Source organism: Macaca mulatta, chromosome 14, assembly GCF_049350105.2.
Source record: "Macaca mulatta isolate MMU2019108-1 chromosome 14, T2T-MMU8v2.0, whole genome shotgun sequence".
Classification (NCBI taxonomy): Eukaryota; Metazoa; Chordata; class Mammalia; order Primates; family Cercopithecidae; genus Macaca; species Macaca mulatta.
This window is the reverse complement of record NC_133419.1, coordinates 90,394,070-90,413,527: the sequence shown is the minus strand read 5'-3', so window position 1 is coordinate 90,413,527 and position 19,458 is coordinate 90,394,070. Positions and strand designations below refer to the sequence as shown.

The 19,458-nt window shown below is 39.2% G+C and overlaps 1 protein-coding gene across 1 annotated transcript; it reads right to left on the bottom strand.

The window, feature by feature from the left end:
• Window positions 1-8,452: 8,452 nt before the first annotated feature.
• On the bottom strand, window positions 8,453-13,791 carry LOC144334538 (tripartite motif-containing protein 64C-like). Its single transcript, XM_077964779.1, has 6 exons — window positions 13,384-13,791; window positions 12,750-12,845; window positions 11,821-12,051; window positions 11,024-11,046; window positions 9,953-10,050; window positions 8,453-8,859 (listed from the first exon to the last, which is right to left on the bottom strand). Exons 1-6 carry the CDS (start codon window positions 13,789-13,791, stop codon window positions 8,453-8,455), a joined length of 1,263 nt encoding a protein of 420 aa, XP_077820905.1.
• Between the last annotated feature and the right edge of the window lie 5,667 nt (window positions 13,792-19,458).

Below are 19,458 nucleotides of genomic sequence, written 5' to 3'. Positions count from 1 at the left end.
TATGAGCATTCCTTATGGGCTAGATATTCTAACTCTAAAATAGATTCCACAGGTTGCCTATGTGTATTTCAAGATAAACACAGTGTTGATCATTGCATCAATTTTTATAGTAGCTCCAAATTGGAGACAAAATAAATACTAGTCAACAGTAGAATTGCTAAATAAATTGTGATCTCATCATAAAAAATAATTCTGTAAAACAAAGATAAGATGAAAATGCAATAAATTAATGAATCTCAATGAGAAGAAGAAGAATTGAAACACACAAATGTTATATTATAGATAAATATATTTAGATAAATTGTGAACTCCATTAATTGATACTAGAAGTTAGAATATAGAATGATATTTTGGGAGGTAATCGTTAGGAAAATTAAAAATTAACCAGGATGAGATACAGGAATCATTTCAATCAAAGAGAGAAACTAAGTATTTTTTCAGGCAGAAGAAAATTATATACATATATAAAATATTTTAATGTATAAAATAAGAAGCTTGAAATAAATGAATTTGATGTTATGCCTAATTTTTCAAATGCATATATATGTATATATATACACACACACATAATTTAATTTATGGTAAGTTAACATCAACATTAAGACATAAACTTTTTTTATTATTATACTTTAAGTTCTGGGGACATGTGTAGAACGTTCAGGTTTGTTACATAGGTATACATGTGCCATGGTGGTTTGCTGCACCCATCAACCCATCATCTACATTAGGTATTTATCCCAGTGATATCCCTGCCCTGCCCCCCAGCCCCCAACAGGCCCTAGTGTGTGATGTTCCCCTCGCTGTGTACATGTGTTCTCAGTGTTCAACTCCCACTCATGAGTGAGAACATGCAGTGTTCACTTTTCTATTCTTGTGTTAGCTTCCTGAGAATAATGGTTTCCAGCTTCATCCAAGTCCCTGCAAAGGACAAGAACTCATCCTTTTTTATGGCTGCATAGTATTCCATGGTGTATATGTGCCACATACATTTGTTTTACAGTCTGTGAAGAGATTCACAGAATATCACATTTTAAGATCTGTATTTACCTCCCCATCTCTCCCGTGTGACACTGCCCAGAGCACTGCCTTGAGAACTTTTGCAGCAGGGAAAGTGGTTTGGAGAAGCGTGCCTGGGAGACGATGTGGCACTGCCTAGCTGGGTCCTCGGCTGACAGAGGTGAGGGTAGGGCTCATAGGGACTTGGTAATGCTGTGAATTATGTATGTGTGGCAGGAAGGTGCCACAATGCCAAGGTCCCACGTCTTCGAAATTCCATGAGGTCCGCATGAAGTTGAAATAAACACCAAGGGCAGTCCTCAAGGGAAAAATAAAAGAAACCTCCACATAATGGACTCTTTGGAACTGAGTCTGGAAGAGAGGGCTGCCTGGTCCACTCCAGGAGAATTTGCCTAAAAGAAGTTTGCTTCCCATTGTATTCTCTTTGCTTGTTCTAAATATCACCTCCTCCCCATTCCTGTAATTTGCATCATTCTGGGCTCCTTACTTTTGCTGCATCCTTTTTTTACATTTTAAGGACGCCTGGATTCGATTTACTTAGGAGCACATAAGGCTTACTTTTCTATTTCTGGTAATCATTTATTACATTTCCCCCATTTTATCAAATGACACGTTTTTCTCATGTCTATTTTTAATATGTTAAAAATTTTGTATCCAGTTTATCTAAAACTCCTTGCTTAAAATGAGTTTAATTCTAGCAAGCTATACATGCTTATCGCTGCATTGTTTTATAATTTGATGATAAATGTTTTCCCCCAATATATGACTGTATGGATACTTTTTAAAAAGATACAATAAAATCCGATCTCTCTGTCTCACTTGATTAAGTGGCTGAACGAGTCAATACCTCCATCAAATAGAAATATCCGGCCTCACTTAACCTAATAAATAAGAACATCCAGTGTGCACGTGCACCCACGATGAGAAGACCAAAGCAAACAGCCAAAAAGGAGAGAATCCCAGGATTTCTGTGTAAACTCCTACAGGTAACATAAATATTTATTGCTAGAAACAGTATTTTAAATAAAAGGTTTTCAGGCAAGTGTATTAAAACTGCCTTGGATACAAGGGCCCTATCACTTGTAAAACTTAGCAAATCGGATGACGATTAAAAATACAAAATTACACAGAAAATACCCTTCAATAAATTGATTTTTTTTTTTTTTTTTTTTTTTTTAAATTGAGACGGAGTTTGCCTCTTGTTGCCCAGGCTGCAGTGTAATGGCGTGATCTTGGCTCACTGCCACTTCTTCCTCCGGGTTCAAGCGACTCTCCTGACTCAGCCTCCGCAGTAGCTGGGATTACAGGCATGTGCCACCATTCTCGGCTAATTTTGTATTTTTAGTAGAGATAGGGTTTCTCAATTTTGTTCAGGCTAGTCTCAAACTCCCAACCTCAGGTCATCCGCCAGCCTCGGCCTCCCAGAGGGCTGGGATTACAGGCGTGAGCCACCGCGCCCGGCCTAATAAATCGATCTTTAAAAAAATCTTCATTGAGGTATTCTAAAGGGAGTCTTTAAGGCCACATGCCCGCTAGGTGTACTGATTCCTAGGGTGGTTGGTGTCAGGCGAATCAACGTGGCTCCTCCCCCAGCCCCTTCCTGGGAGCATCCTAGAGAGACAGCGTGGAAACGCACGCGGCCCGGTGGTCCCGGGAGCGGCCATGGTGCCCAGCCCCGCGGCCTCCTCCTGCCCTCGAACCCCACGTCAAGCATCCGCGGACTCTAACGTCCTCTTCTTACAGGGCGGCGGGCGCTTTTCCTGCACCTTGGCCTAGCACTTCTTCTAGGCCTCCTCCGCCTCCCGTTTCTCCTCCTTGGTCACCTTGTAAGGCCACTTTGGTATCCGCAGGTGGCTGCTGTCCTTTGTGCTGCCCTTCCGCGCCGACCTCTCCGGACTGGAAGGTGGGCGCCGGCTCCATGCTGAGGCTGACCTGGGGCACCACCACGCCGGCCACAAGCTGCTCCGCTGAAAGCCCTGCAGGGGCAGAGGCTGGCCTTCCGCGGGGCGGGGGTAGCGGAGCCCCAGGACCCCTGTAGCGGGGCAGGTGGGAGGCCGGCTCTTGCGGAGCCCTCCTGGGAGCCCGCGGCCGCTGGGCCGGGCCGCTTGGGCTGCTCTGCGCCCTCCGCTTCCCTGCCTCCTGCGCCCGCCCCCTCCCCCAACCCCCCGCCGCGCCGCCAGAATTTCCTGCAGAGCCAGGATTTCCTGCAGCGCCAGCCGCCTCTTACGCACGCACAGAGTGCTCTCGGGGTACAGTGTCTGGCACGCGATGGCCACGGCGGGGCTGTTAAGAGGCTCGTGGTCATCCTGACCATGTGATCCAGGGCGCCCCGATCCTCCGGGCCGCGCACGGAGCGCAGCGTCAGCGCGGACAGCTAGCAGTCCTTGAGCTTCTGCAGGCGGTTCTTGGAGAACTCGGGCTTCCGCGCCCTCTAGAGGAGCGGAGACAGCTGAAGCTGCTACTTTTCCCTGAACTGGTACCCGCAGGGGCGCTCCTGGAGCCTCTGCATGAAGCTAACTTGTAAATGGCCACTCCTCTGGCGACATCCCACGACGGGGGCCCTCGGGTGGAAACTCGCCCCTGCCAGCTCAGGGCTGGGATGCGATCGACCAGACATGGCGGCTTTCAACCCGAAAGCGTCCCTCCTTCAAGGTCAAGACCCGGGACATAGTTCAACAAGTAGTTGGTGATTGATGATAGCGTGCCCTGACTGGGCCAGAACAGCCCCTTTAGTAAAACAGCGCAGGAAAGTGATGAAACAGATGCTCAGCTCCTTTCTTCATTTTCATTTTAATTCCGTGATGCCTCTGTGTCCCTCTGACGACATCTCTCCTGGAATCTGTGACTCTGCCCGTCTTCAATGCCTACTGAGAAGGGTTCCTGGCCGTCATCAGGCATGAAAACCTCAAAGCCCTCTGCCCTCAAGGTGGGATCCCTGGGCCAGCGGCATCAACCTCACCAGGAAACCTGTTCTTCTACTCAATCTTGGGCCCCACCCCAGGCCTTTTCAAAGAAAGACTCCAGGGGCAGGGCCTGGCAGCCTGGCAGCACAATCAGAACTCACTGCAGTCTTATACTCCTGGACTCAAGCTATCGTCCCAACTCAGCCTCCTGAGTAGCTGGGACAACTGGTGCACACCACCATGAAAGGCTAATTTTCTTTTTACTTTTTGGTAGAGATAAGGTCTTACTATGTTGCCCAGACTGATCTCAAACTTCTGGCCTCAAGTGATTTTTCTGTCCTGGCCTTCCAAAGCCCTGGGATTATAAGTATGGCCACTGTCACAAGCCTTATATCAATTTTTATTTTTTTTATTACAGATAACTTCAAAACGAAAAGTATTTTATTAGACTTCTCTTAAGTTAGCAAAGCAGTGTTATTACTGACCCAGTCTTCCCTTATTTTCAGCTTACGTACAATAACAAAATTACCTTTATTTTTTAATTTGTTTTATTTTATATTTTCAAGGTGCACAATATGTTGTTTTGAGATACGTATACATAATGAAATGATTACTATAATGAAGAAAATTAACAAATCTATCATATCACTTAGCTGTGCTTCTTTTTTATGATAAGAACATCAAAAATCTAGTCCCTTAGAATATTTCCCTAAAACAATACAAGATTATCGAATATACCTACAGGTTGTGCATCAGATTCATTTATTCTACATTACTGCGCCTTTCCAACTTTTGCCCTTCGTTTACTTATTTTATTCCCATCAATGTAACCACCTTTTTTAATGTATTGAGCTATTAAAAATAGATTTCAAATATGAGTGGGGCCATGAAGTGTTTTTCTCTGTGTGTCTGTCTTATTTCACTGGAGAAAACTGCCATTTACATGTCTCCTAAATTTAGTACAGAAATAGAGTGCTAATCAAGAATGTGTCTCAGTTTTGTTAGATTTTTTCCAAGTTATCCTCTTTATCAATTTTTACTTTCTGCACTAGAAAAGAGTCAAAATGATTGTATTAAAAAAATCTGTAACCAGGCTATTGATAAATAACTTTTTTTTTTTTTTTTTTTTTTTTTTTTTGAGACAGTGTCTTTCTCTGTGGCCCAGGCTGGTGTGCAGTGGCATGATCTCTGCTCACTGCAAGCTCCACCTACCAGGTTCATGCCATTCTCCTGCCTCAGCCTACCCAGTAGCTGGGACTACAGGCACCTGCCACCAGGCCTGGCTAATTTTTTTGTATTTTTAGTAGACATGGGGTTTCACCATGTTGGCCAGGATGGTCTCGATCTCCTGACCTCATGATCCATCCACCTCGGCTTCCCAAAGTGATGGAATTACAGGCGTGAGGCACCGCGCATGGCAGATAAATAACTTCTTTTAGGGATAAACAACTCAGGAAGTTCAAGATTTCTGGATTAATGATTGACAATGATCTTAGTGGTCTCTCTTTGATTTATTTCAATTGTAAGTAATTCTTGGTGATAGTCTAACATAAATTCTGACAGGTGAATAGTCTAACATAAATCCTGACAGGTGAAGAGAGTAAATAAAGTATCTCTGGGAGAATCAATAGAATAAGATTATCTTGGTTAAATGTCTAAGAAAATATGCTAAATAGACACAAACACTTTTTCATCTTCCAAAATCAGAGTCAAATACTAAACGATCGTAAAGTAGCTAATTCTGTCTTTTTGCAAAAGTGAATCTGAGCTAAATTAGAAGAATGTCGGGAATAAATTTTTCCTTGAAAGCTAGGAACAACTAATGTAATTAAATTATGAGGCATTGACTGTAGCGTAGAGTTTTAGCATCAACAGAAAAGCTCACAAACATACGTGAAAATCAAAAAGGAGTGCTGGGTTGGAGCCCTAAGGTGAATAATTTTATCTTCTCAGATCACTTGGAAAAAAGCAGTGAGTCCAAAAGATGCGGGTGAGAAGCTTTCTCTCTGCTAACCCCTAATGTTCTGCAATAAACATGTGGAGGCAGAAGAGAGAGAGATTATTACAGAGTCTGTGTGGTATAGAGTGAAGGAATAAGAGAACATGTCTGATAAGTATTTTCAAAATTTGGAGAATCATTCCTATCTAAATCATTCATTTAAGGGACTAAAATACAAGTAAGATGTTTCTTGCCACATAACCTTCAGCTAGCCAGGCTCTAAAAAGGACAACACTGGACACTTGGACAGTGGTAAAAAGCAGGGTTTACTCACTCTCGAATACTAAGGACTGGTGATAACCTTAGGCAGCACCTTATCTCTTTGGTTGAGGTTCTGCTTTGTTTCATTGAACAAATCTCTTGGGTTATTTTCTGTTGTGCCAGTCATTTAATTTGTTTTCTGAATCAATTGATAAGAATAAATATTGTTTTGAATGTTAACAGCATTACCAGATATATCTTACGTCTTGGTGTGCCATCTGCCTAATTTTGAACCTATAGGATGGGAATCAAAGCATTGTGAAGAACACCAGGTGATTTCCTTATAGCCAAATACTCGTGTCCCTCCTACTTTTCTTTTGGCTTTCCTGCTGCATGGGTCATGGCAATAAATGGGAGTATTCTGCACACAGAGAAAAAATTCACTTGTTGAAGATGTTAGTCTTCTTCTTGACCAACTCTTATATTGGTACAAACATGTGAGAGCAATGCACCTTCTGAATCATGTCAAATTTATGGTCTTTGTTAAAGCAGGTAAGCTGGTGCCTTAGGAGACGTAGCTATCACATTCTACTATAGAATTTTCCATTCTGTATCATCTGGATTCTTATTTAAAATTTAAACTAATGTTGTTCTTCCTACTGCATAAGAATGTTTATACCACTTTATGCTTAGTAAGTGATTAAAAGTATATGTCAGTTAAAATCAGGAGAGTCTCCTTTATTCTAAGTCCTGTTCCTGTTCCCCATCATCTTATATAGGAACCTTCCTCTTTCAATGGTTTATATTAAAAAACCAAAGACAATTGAAATCAACCCTATAAAAAATTATGCTACAATTATCTTAAACCCTAACATAACAGTATTGTCTTTGATATGAATCTGAAAATCAATGTATTTCTTACTTTTTGATTAGATATTCATTAGTATGTTCTATCTTATTTTGCTACTTATATTTTGGAAAGTTTCTTAATGTTAGAATAGTATTACATAACTCCTCTACTTATCCATTTATTCATTTTATTTATTGTGTAATCTATTCTAAAAATTGCATTAGCAAAGAAGACAAATAGTGCCATTACCCCCTTGGAATTTTCAATCTGGTAGTAATAAGAGTTTTCAGAATATTATAATCTGATATAATATACTCAGAGAATTTGTAATAGCAGAGCAACCCAGCACTGAGAAACTGTTGTATGAGCTGAAATGTGATTAATAACTAGGATGCTGATAAATAATAAAGTCTGTGAGGTCAACTTAACTTGGTCAGACTTAAAGAAAATAAGCACTCTTTATTCTTTGTAAGATAAGATATATACCACTTCATTTTTCTACCCCAGCCTGTTCAAACATACAAGTAAGACAAATGGTTTACAGTGTGTAAAAACTGAAAACATAATCTCTGAAAAAGAAATCAGATTTAAAGGCCGGGCGCGGTGGCTCAAGCCTGTAATCCCAGCACTTTGGGAGGCCGAGACGGGCGGATCACGAGGCCAGGAGATCGAGAGACGATCCCGGCTAACACGGTGAAACCCCGTCTCTACTAAAAAATACAAAAAAACTAGCCGGGCGAGGTGGCGGGCGCCTGTAGTCCCAGCTACTCGGGAGGCTGAGGCAGGAGAATGGCGTAAACCCGGGAGGCGGAGCTTGCAGTGAGCTGAGATCCGGCCACTGCACTCCAGCCTGGGTGACAGAGCAAGACTCCGTCTCAAAAAAAAAAAAAAAAAAAAAAAATCAGATTTAAAAAAACTTATATTGTATGATTTTATTTACCTGAATGCAAAAACATAAAAAGTAGATTAAGTGTTGTGAAGGAATGGGGGAGGGTGAATGGAGAATAAATGTTAATGGGTATTGGGATTCTTCTGGAAATGATAAAAGTGCCCAGGCAGTAGAGAGTTCTGATGGCTGCACACGTGTGATATACTAACATTCTCTGAATTAAATACATTAGAACGTGACTTTCACGGTAAGTGAATGAATCTCAACAAAACTTGCACAAGAAAAGCCATTATTGATGTTCTAGTAAAGATTCCACAATAATTTATTATTTAAAATAACTTAATTAACAAATGTACACATTCAAGGTGGTTATACCATGTATAACCACAAAGTAATTACATTCCATGAAGTTACAAGGAGCTCACAGGCTCTCACACATAAGGTCTCAGGACACTATTTACATCATATATGGGAGGTCACAATAAATCATCATGAAACCAACTTTTCATGTACAACCAAAGCAAAAGAAAGGTCTCAGAGGGGAAGAGAAGGAGGCAAGAGGAAAACCATAGATAATAGAACCTTTAGAAACATCAAAAAAAACTCACAGATCCATTATCATAATCCAGAAACACCCCAACCCGACCCAGAGGCCTTTGCACATGCTGAATTAAAGGTGGAGAGTTGGTGGAGAGACTATAGCCATTGCTCCACTTTGAGGAAATTAACAAAAATGTTTCATCAGAATCAATAAGGATACTGCTATCTGCTGTCGTGGAATCTCTACAGACTCCCAGAATCCAGGTGGAGGAGTGGGTCACATCCACTTCCCAGTAATGCCTGCCAGAGTTGAACGCTTGCGCTCCCCACACAGCAAAGCTCTCCACTCCCTGGGGATCCATGGGTGCACTGCGATGGTCGTCTCCAAATATCACACGTCTCACATCCTCAGAAAGGCTTATATAGCAAGGAGTCATTTCCGTGCTCAGAGCATTATCCACTGACAAGGAAAAAGTACTGTATTAGTGAGTGCTATGAGGGACAGAGGCTCTGTGGCCCAATTATTCACTTCAGTTGCTTTTCTTCCAAGAAAATACAGAAAAGAGGAAGCCAAGAGAGTTCAGCGCCATGCATCCATGAAGATGAAATGTCATTAAAACTCTACAGCACATACAATTATATACTATTCCTTAAATAATAGAGAAAAAATGTGACCATATCACTGGGCGAAGTAATGATTTAATGTCTACCTCTGCATAGTTTTTTTCAGGACATATATAAAATGTTTTTTTTTTTCTTTAATAGAAAATCTTCTTGTATTATTTGTCTTTAAGATCATCAACAGGTAGACATCACTTTGCCATGATGTGAGTATTTATTGGAATGTAAGTTATGCCTGTTATAGTCTCAAACCTCAAAACTTTGGTAGAAATTGACACATGTAAAGTTTATAAGTTTCTGAAAGGAATACTCTGGCTTTACAATATCTCTTTAGCTCCTGATTCAATCTACTCTGCATTCCTGCCCTCTGCTACCTAGACCTGCCCTCTTGAATGGAGGTAACATGCTTAGGCCATGTTCACAGATCCCTCACCTTTCAGTTGTTACATATATGATGGCATTAAAATTGTCCTGATTATGGATATTTTAGTCATTTTTTTGTCAAAATGCTCTGATTTTGTAACTAATAAAGGTTACTTGAAGAATGCATGTAAATGCACATGGAATAGAGCCAATTAAAAACCATTATGCCAAATCTAACCCTCAAAATTGAATTAAATTGAACTAACACGAAATACTGATGCCACCGTGACAACTAGTGTCTTCATAACTACATGACCTGAATACTCTTTGTCCTCTTATTCTGCAGACAAAGTATGTACCTTGCTTTACATTTTCATCAAACTCTAACTCAGGAAATTGAGTTTTGATCTTTGTAGTATTACTATGCAGGTAGAGAAGATGCACATGCTTTGGAAAACTATGTATTACCTACATGTCAAAAATAATACAACTTAAATGGGAAAAGCCTCGACCAAGGGACGCAATAAGCAAATGATTTGAGGCTGGACTGCTAAGCAGCTGGATCTTACCTCTGAAGTTGTTGAGCATGTCTAGGACTCCAGTTATGCGCCATGAAGTAAGCTCTGGGTACACTGGCTGGGGCTTTTGCATCTGTGCCAAATCAGCCCTGCAAAAAAATGGCCTCAGCTATATGTCCAGGCCCAGAGCTAATCATACCATCATACAAAGATATCATATTTTCATATAACATGTTTCCTCAGAATTCTGGAAACATGAATTCTGAGGAATTCATGTTTTGGTTAACTGCATGCACATTTTATTCCACACTCCAAGGGCCAGAAGAGGTTGCTTTTTCTGATTTTTTTTTTTTGCATAAAAACCCAATTTCCCCACATATGTTGTTTTCAGACATTATACAACTTCTAAAGTCATTAAAAGACATTGCGTCCCTCTCCGCATCATACCCCCTGAGGGTATGCAAAAATCTTGGAAACATTTCAGAGAGCAAAAAACTCAAACAAAAATCTTTGGGACCTGAGCCTGTAGCTGTCACTAATGCTAGTCACTGTCTAACATAGAATATTCACTGAGACAAAAAGCTTTCATCTTTTGTGCAAAACAAAAGAGAATAATTCCAGCCTGAACACCCTGCTGCTGAGGGTCCCGAGGCAACCATTTTCCTGAGGTCTTTCCTAGAACTGGGTGTATTGTGATGGAGTAGGTCCAGGTCATTGACACTTTTAGGAACAAAACCTTCCTCCTCAGGACACCCGGAGGGAATCTCTCTCCTCCCTCAGTCTTTTTTTTTTTTTTTTAATCTCCTACCCCTCCAGAGTAGAAGACACCTCTATGATTCCTCAAAGTAATTTTGTATTAAGATCTGTGGGGTAGGGCTGGACAGGATGGATGGACTGGGAAGAACAAACTTCAGAATGGCAAACTGTTTTTACATATATTTGAATTCATACAAATTTTAAGATGAAAACTTTCCAGACCAAAGAGAAGACCTCAGGCTCTCTTTTCAAACAAAAATGGAAATAGCCACTGAGATTGATATTAGTACCTCAAAATGTATACACCCCGTTCATTCACAAGAGAATGAACTTCTCAGAAAAAGCATTTTTTTAGTGTAAACTCACCTTGCTGATACATTTCCCACATCCTGCAAAAAATAAAAGACAATGTTAATTATGAGAGATTTTTCCTTCTGCATCTTTTCTCATACTCTTTTTTCTTTCTGTTTTAGTGTTTTAAAAATGTGTATCTCTCTTCATTCCCCTCTAAGTAATCATTCAAGGCTACGTTAATAACAGAACCTCAACTAAATAATGGAAAGCATCATCAGTGGGCATGAAGAAGAAAGGAGCTGAGCAAGAGATGGTAGAGTAAAGCAAAGATATCTAGGTTTCCAGTGTCATTAATTTCCTAATCTTATTTCCAAGGAAAGGTCTGACCACTCATGACAACTGTTAAAAAACAGAGCAGAACCATATGAGAAACAGAGTACACGGACATTGATGAGCAACTTTCACAAACCTCGCCCAGGCAAGGGGAAACCCCTCAATGGCTTTAGCAAATCACTGTTGTATGGGACATCAGAGAGTGAGGAGGAACTACGGCATATAAATGGAGTATTACTAACCTTCCCCTAGCCTCAAGTTCTAATGATTTTAGATGATCTCTCTGTGTGGATAGTACTCTAAATTATGTTGAAGAGAATTTTGTTATATGTGATCTCCTAAAATGGCAAAAATTTCCCAAAGATTACCAAAGTATCCAGTAATAAGTGACTGGACAGATGTACTATAATGGTGGGAGTCAGACAGCATGTGACACTTAGCTTAGAGCAGTGACATATGCAGGTGACATTTGCATGTCCTGGCAGCAATGTCCAGCAAGGACTTCCTGTCTCTGAGGATGGACCCTCCCTCCTCACCTGGAGCAGCTCCACGACAGGCATATGGCACGTCTCCCACAGCTCTCTGTACATGTCTTTCATCCTTTCTAAATGTTGGGTCATTCTCACTTGACTGTCTTGTAGTTGTTGGAAAAGCTCTTTTGCTTCTCTTTCCAGTGCCTGCAGATGCAGTTGCTCCTCCTCATCGAGAAGTAGATGCATCTTTTGATATTGAATAGTGGTTATAACCTTCCTTATTGACACATAGTCCTGCAGAGATGTTTGGTTAAAAGAATTACATGTTCTCACTCTCAATAGAAAAGTTCAAATAATTATATGCTGGGTGTAATCAAGCAATTTGTAAACTTTCTGCCTCACTCTTGCAAAGAGTGTTGAATATTTGGTGTTTTTTTCTGTCCATCTTTTTCAATATTCCTATTCTCTCTCCCTTTTTAAATTAAAACCTATATAAAGACTCCTGGTTTCTGTCACTGTGATCTTTTTTTACAGTTCTTACTGAGTCAATTATTTCCTCTATTAATCTCTCTTTTAGGATTTTTCCATGTCTGATTCGCTAAATGTTAAAGAACAATTAGCCATACATCATATTATACGGTTTTTTTTTACTTTTACTATATTTTTACTCTATATACTATTCTATTTCTTTCCTCTTCCTCACACCCAATCTTAGTGAAATGTTGCCTCATCTCCAGTGTCTGAAAAAGTTTATATTAACCTTCAAATTTGAACTAGAATACATATCATGCCATTTATCCAATATACTAGAATTAATTTGGCTAGCTTGTGTGGGCTTCTGTATTTGCGATTCCTATTATATCAGTTGAAATCACTACATTTTCTTGTGATGAAATCACTATCTTTTAACTGGTAATTTGAATTTAGCTAAAAAGTATAAGCCAACATTGTCTTTATTTGCGTAAAAATAAAGGAAATACTTTCATTCTTACCACTAACGAACGAAATTTTCTAGTTTCCTGATTTAGATGGTTTTGTGTCTCTTGATTGATTCTCCACAAATAGTCCATTTCTTTTATAAGTTTCTCCTGTAAAAGAAGCAAGAAGCTTAGCAAAAATGGAGACAGTATACTAGATTTCATCCCCTTATCAATCAAATAAAAAGGCTGTAATTGAAAGAAACATAAATTCAAGTTAGAGTGGAGTGGTCAGATTTTATCATGTTAAACAGATTTGGTTCTAATAATTTGGATGTGAAAAGTCATAGAAATATAATAGAGAGTTTTAAGGGACCCTTCAGATAATATCATCAATTTTCTGAGAAACTGGCTTTTATATAACATGACTTTGAAAAGTGTTCTTGGTGCTGGTCACCTGTTCCACAGCTCCATTCTACACATTTGAACAATGTTTCTAAGGAAACCTCCTTTAGTGAAGTCTCAACACAGCTATGATTAGAGTGCTAAATTAGTCAGCAACATTGAAAGGACACGTTTATGTGTTATGATTGACATGGAATAATCACCACCTCCACCATCTGCATTCTCATCACCATCGTTGCATTGGCCCTCACCATTCTTATTTGGGACTCTATACATATCAAACTGCCTTAGAGGCATCACATACCCTGCATTCCTCAGCAGCCCATCCTATTGGACTGTGGCTGTGAGCCATGTGCTCTGGTGACTCAGAGCAGGGCCCACAGAGCAATCTCTTGTCAACCTCACAGAAGAGCTCCTTAGTCTCTTCATGGAGCACACAGATACTGTGTGAGTTGTTGATGTTCTGAGGTCTGGTCTGTCTGGCTAGGGAAGCCAGCTTTTTGAGTACAACATTGGTGTTGAAGTCGGGCTTCACTGAGATTTCTCTGCACTCAGGGCAGCGCATTGGTGCTCTGCCTTCTTCCCAGCAGAAGTAGAGGCAGGGCCTGCAAAAGCTGTGCCCACAGTCAGTGGTGACCGGGTCTATGAAGTAGTTCATGCAAATGGAGCAAATGAGCTCATTCTGGAAGGCTTGCAGGCTGTATGAATCCATATCTCTGAAAATTAAAAAAAAAAGTGAGAATTTCTTTCTCTTATTTTTATTTGCCCCGATGAAAAGGAAAAAAAAAAAGCCAGTGGACAATTTTCCTTGTCTACTTGAGTCTGTCCAATATGTCTAATAAGTTAGCTCCAGTATAAACTGAGACATAGTAAATGCAAACATGCTGGATTTATAAAGTTTTCCCTCAATAGCCATAGAAAATTGGGGTCCAGGAAACCCTGAGATACCAAGATCCTTAGATGTTCCAGGCTCTTATTAGTAAATGGTGTGGGATTTGCATGTAACCTAAACCTATCCTCCTGAATACTTTATGTCTAGATTACTTTGAATGCCTAATACAATGTAAATGCTGTATAAATACTTGTAATGCCATACTGTTTAGGAACAGCAAGAAGATTGTTAAAAATATGTACATGTTTGGCAGGGTGCGGTTACTCATGCCTGTAATCCCAGCACTTCGGAAGGCCGAGGTGTGAAGATCATGAGGTCAGGAGACCAAGACCATCCTGGCTAACATGGTGATACCCTGTTTCTACTAAAAATGCAAAAATTTAGCCGGGCGTGGCGGCACGTGCCTCTAGTCCCAGCTATTCAGGAGGCTGAGGCAGGAGAATTGCCTGAACCCAGGAGGAAGAGGTTGTAGTGAGTGGAGATGATGCCACTACACTCCAGCATAGGTAATAGAGTGAGACTCTGTCTCCCAAAAAAAAAAAAAAAAAAAAAAAAAAAAAAAAAAAAAAAAGGGATATGTTGTTCAGTACAGCTGCTTTTTTCTTCCTGTAAATATTTTTTTCTGAGATTAGTTGAATCCACGGGTATGAAACTTATGGATATGAACAACCACTACGATTCAAATGAGAAAATGAGATGAGAGCCCTCATGGTATTTTGTTAAACAAGCCATGCTCTCAATCATTCCCAGTTACTTAGCAAGCTTAAAGCCTGGGTAGACGGTAAAAGCTGAGATGATTTCTCAGTCACTTATATAAGCTGATTCTTATTTCTTAATCTCATTCTTAAGAACATTCTTAATCTCGTTCTGTCTCTGTCATTCTCTCTCAACGATTCCATGATGATAATATATGAAAGACACTTAGTATCTCTGCTATTATTCTGTACTCCCTGCCTGCAAACTCACCTATGAAGTTTGCTCACACAATTATAAATGAAGTAGGTTTTATCTAAGATTGATTAATCAGAGTGGACTATCAACTCCTAAAATTATCAATCATTAAATTTGTCCTTTTAACTTTAATATCAAAACTTTTCCTTTCACTACATTAATCGTAAATCATATCTATTATTTTTAATTTAGAAAATTTTTTCCCATATTCAATTCAGATGATTAGAGAGAACACTTTCACATTCTGAAATAGTGAATATTTAAGCTATAATAATTTACAAGAATTAATCAACAATTAATTATCTTCTAAAATAACAATAAAAGTGAAGATATGTATTAGGTTTTCCACTCTACACTAGAAAATCCAGAAATGCAGTTAATGGAAGCATGGCCACCAATTCACCATTCCTTTTAGTGACTTGGGAGTTGCAGCCTCTTGGGAGTCCTTGTCAGAGGGTTACATCTATTTTTTTTACTTCTTTCTTTCTTTCCCTTTTATTTATTTATTTATTTATTTATTTATTTATTGTTGTTGTTGAGATGCAGTCTCACTCTGTCACCCGGGTGGAATGCAGTGGCGTGATCTCAGCTTACTGCAACATCCGCCTCCCAGGTTCAAGCAATTCTCCTGCCACAGCCTCCCGAGTAGCTGATACTACAGGCACCCGCCACCATGCTATGACAATTTTTTTGTATTTTAAGTAAAAACGTGGTTTCGCCATGTTTGTCAGGCTGGTTTCTAACTCTAGACCTCAAGCGATCTGCCTGCCTTGGCCTCTCAAAGTGCTAGGCTGCAAACATGAGCCATCGTGCCTGGCCAATTAAAACTATTTTCAACAGCTTTCAAATCTAGTCTACAAACTGCAAATTTTGAAGACACAGCAAATAAGACCTTTGCAATAAGAAGTTACAAAGTAATTCAACATTTTTAACATTGACTTTGGTGTACATTATAACCATTACTACATGCCAACATTTTAGGGAACATTTTAGGTATTTTATGGGTTCTATCATTGCATGAAACTATCGAAATATACCTTTTCACACTTAAAAAAAAATCTAACAATACAGAAAATAGTCACATAAGAAGAATCAAATAGCAAGGCACACAAACCAGATGTTACAAATTGAAGATACTTTACATTGATTTTCTGTAAAATCATGAAGACAGTTACTTGTTTGCTTAGAAAAGACCCAAGCATGCTGCCGGGTAAATTTAAAGTATTTTTAAGAGAAAAAGTGAGCATGATGAGTTTACTGCAGATTTTATACTCACAAGGCTATTATGAATGGTCTCAGTCTAGAAGCTCTGTAGATATCGAGATTAGAAGTAACTCCTGGTGCTCCAAAGCCCAGCAGTCACAAATGCAGTGGGTCCTCACTGAAGGAGAGAGAAGTCTCTGGACAAGCATCTTTTTAAAGGGTATGGGCCCAGGAAAGACCACACCCACTTCCTGAGATTGATTAGATTGCACAGAAAGGGGTAAATTGACTGATTAGGTTTATGAAGTATTAAAAACCACACTTGGGGGCCCAAAGCTCAACAGACAAGTTTGGAATGAGAGGCAAGAAAGTTGACTTAACACAGGTTATTCAAAGAAATATTTTAACTATAACAATTATTTCATTAAATATTGTCACATGCTAATTGCTTTTTTTTGTTTTTTGTTTTCTTTTGAGATGGTATCTCACTCTGTAGCCCAGGCTGGAGTGGAATGGCTCGGTCTCGGCTCACTGCAAACTCTGCCTCTTGAGTTCAAGTGATTCTCCTGCCTCAGCCTCCCAAGTAGCTGGGATTACAGGCACCCACCACTAAACCCAGCTAATTTTTGTACTTTTAGTAGAGACGGGGTTTCACCATGTTGCTCAGGCTGATCTTGAACTCCTGACCTCAGGTGATCTGCCCACCTCTGCCTCCCAAAGTGCTGGGATGACAAGCGTGAGCCACTGCACCGGGCCACATGCTAACTTTAAAATTTTGTTTCTCACTGTTTTAAAATTATAATTCCTTAAGTGCCTAGCCGTTATTTATCTGAATATGTTCAAAGATAAAACATTAACTGGGATTACCAGCACATCTGTACTGTGTAACTCTCTTGTTTAAAAATGTACAGCAAGGAACTCAATTGTGTTTCACATAATTGTATATATAATGGTTGATGAAATTAGTTGTAGCAGCCTGTTTTTCTTATTTTTACTATTTTATGACTATTTCTGTGTTATATGAAAATAAAATCTGTTTTTTTATTAATTCACCTTTTTCAATAATTTTAAAACTGATAATTTACACATATATGTACATAACTATCTATATCAATGTTATGTATTCATATTTTTAAAATTATGTAGTAATTATTTACACAATAATAATAATTATTATTACTTTTTTTTTGAGATGTTGTCTCCCTCTGTCACCTAGGCTGGAGTGCAATGGCATGATCTTGGCTCACTGCAACCTCTGTCTCCCAGGTTCAAATGATTCTCCTGCCTCAGACTCCCGAGTAGCTGGGATTACAGGTGTCTGCCACCATGACTGGCTAATTTGGGTATTTTTAGTCAAGATAAGGTTTCACCAAGTTGGCCAGGCTGGCCTCAAACTCCTGACATCAGGTGATCCGCCCATCTCAGCCTCCCAAAGTGCTGATATTACAGGCATGCGCCTTGGCACCTGGCTGCTATTTACACAATAATGATGTGCATAATTACCTTTAACAGTGCATGAAAGTTATTTTTAACACAGTTGCCATGCTAATAGATTTTGTTGTCATTTACCATGATTTAATAAATTCATAAATTATCTAATGTTTGGGGATTTAGGTCATTTCTATAAACTAAAAATTACAAACCTTGCTAGAAGTTGAAAAAGTAAAAATCTATATGAAAATCACCATTTATCTATTAATGGACATTTAAAAAATTATAAAATTTATAAAAACCAACATATCCTAGGAAAAGATGAAGTGGCTGTCTTTTTAATCAGTCCATGGCATTGCAAATTAGTATGTTTTCTGAAGTGTCATTTGATCAGCATTATGCTTCAAAAAATACATCCAATAAAGTTAAGAAAAGGTAATCATAGATACTTACGTACAGACTTTTCCAGAAATGTTGTTCTTTGAAAACTGCTTCAAACACTTCTTAAAATGTTGCATATTATCTAGCTAAGTGTAGAGAAGAAAGACTTTCTAGCATTCTCACTTCTCAGTAAAAATTCAATTCTATATTTTGTAGACTGCCCTGTATTAGACAGAAATAAACAATAAGCAACTTATGAGATGCAAATAAAAGAATACAAAATAATTGCAAATTTTAGTGCTAGTAACTGAAAAAGTTATTATCTATTTTACTACAACTGTGTTCCCATGCAGGATAGGTAAGAGGGAAAAAGCAGTATTTCCTTGCCTAATTAAAAAATACCCTGTCATTCAAGTGAAAATATCAGACATTTATTGATTACCAACTCTGTGATAAAAACTGTTCTGAGTGCTTTACATGTTCTAACTTACTTAGTTCCTACAACAACCCCATGAGATAAATAATATGTTATACTGATTTAAAGATTAAGAAATGTGAGAACAGGAAACTTCAATAATTTGCCCAAAGACATATTCTAATGAAGTAGGAGAGCTAGGGTTTGAAACCAGGCAGTCTCTGAAAACAGCTTTCCTTTCAGTGACATGACATACGTTGCCAAAGTATGTTCCTAAGCCACCAAATTACATACAATATTTTTGGGGGATGCTTCTTGCATGCTGGCAGAATTGATTAAAAGTTCACAAATCTTTCAAGCATTGTGCAGGTTTTAGTCCTTTGTTTTGAATACTAATATGCACACTGTCCCAAATCTACCATATTGTCCAACTCTCTATCAATGACATGACAAAAAGCCGGTGAGCATGCTCAGCTAAACCCCATAACAAAGGCATTGTGGAAATCCTAGTGTGCAGTGCAACTCTTCTTTTCAAAGCACAGAATGTCTCAGAGGGTCTCTTATGTGCACTATTCTGATCACTCACAAAATGAGTGTCTACTGTGAACTCTCCTTACTGGTAAGGATTCGAGCCAAAATAGTAACAAACCTGCACATTCTGCATATGTATCCTGAAAATTAAAGTAAATTTTTAAAAAGTGTAAATAAAAAACAAGACTAAGTCCTTAAGGAGCTCATGGTCTAGTAGTTGATGGAAAGGAAGGGACAGTCATCCTAAAAGTCTTCCTAAAAGAAACAATACCTAAGCCAAAAGCCAAAGGATAAGCGTAGTCTTATATTTTCTGATAGTAAAGTCTATGTGAGAGCAGTGGTCATGAGAAAAGATTTCAGAACATGGCATGGTGGCTCATGCCTGTAATCCCAGCACTTTGGGAGGCCTAGGTGGTTTGACCAGTCAAGCTGAGAAGTTTAAGGTCAGCCTAGGCAACATTGGAAACTCCATCTCCACAAAAAATAGAAAAATTAGACAGGCATGATGGTGCACGCCTGTAATCTCAGCTACTTGGGAATCTTAGTCTGGACGATTGCCTGAGCCCAGGAGGCAG

Bases quoted from the DNA above. Each gene is read 5' to 3' on its own strand.
- LOC144334538 (XM_077964779.1), bottom strand. From the start codon at position 13,791: ATGGATTCATACAGCCTGCAAGCCTTCCAGAATGAGCTCATTTGCTCC. The intron at 12,052-12,749 runs GTAAGAATGAAA...ACATCTCTGCAG, and splicing joins GAAAATTTCGTTCGTTAGTG to GACTATGTGTCAATAAGGAA. The intron at 10,051-11,023 runs GTGAGTTTACAC...ATTTTTTTGCAG, and splicing joins GTGGGAAATGTATCAGCAAG to GGCTGATTTGGCACAGATGC.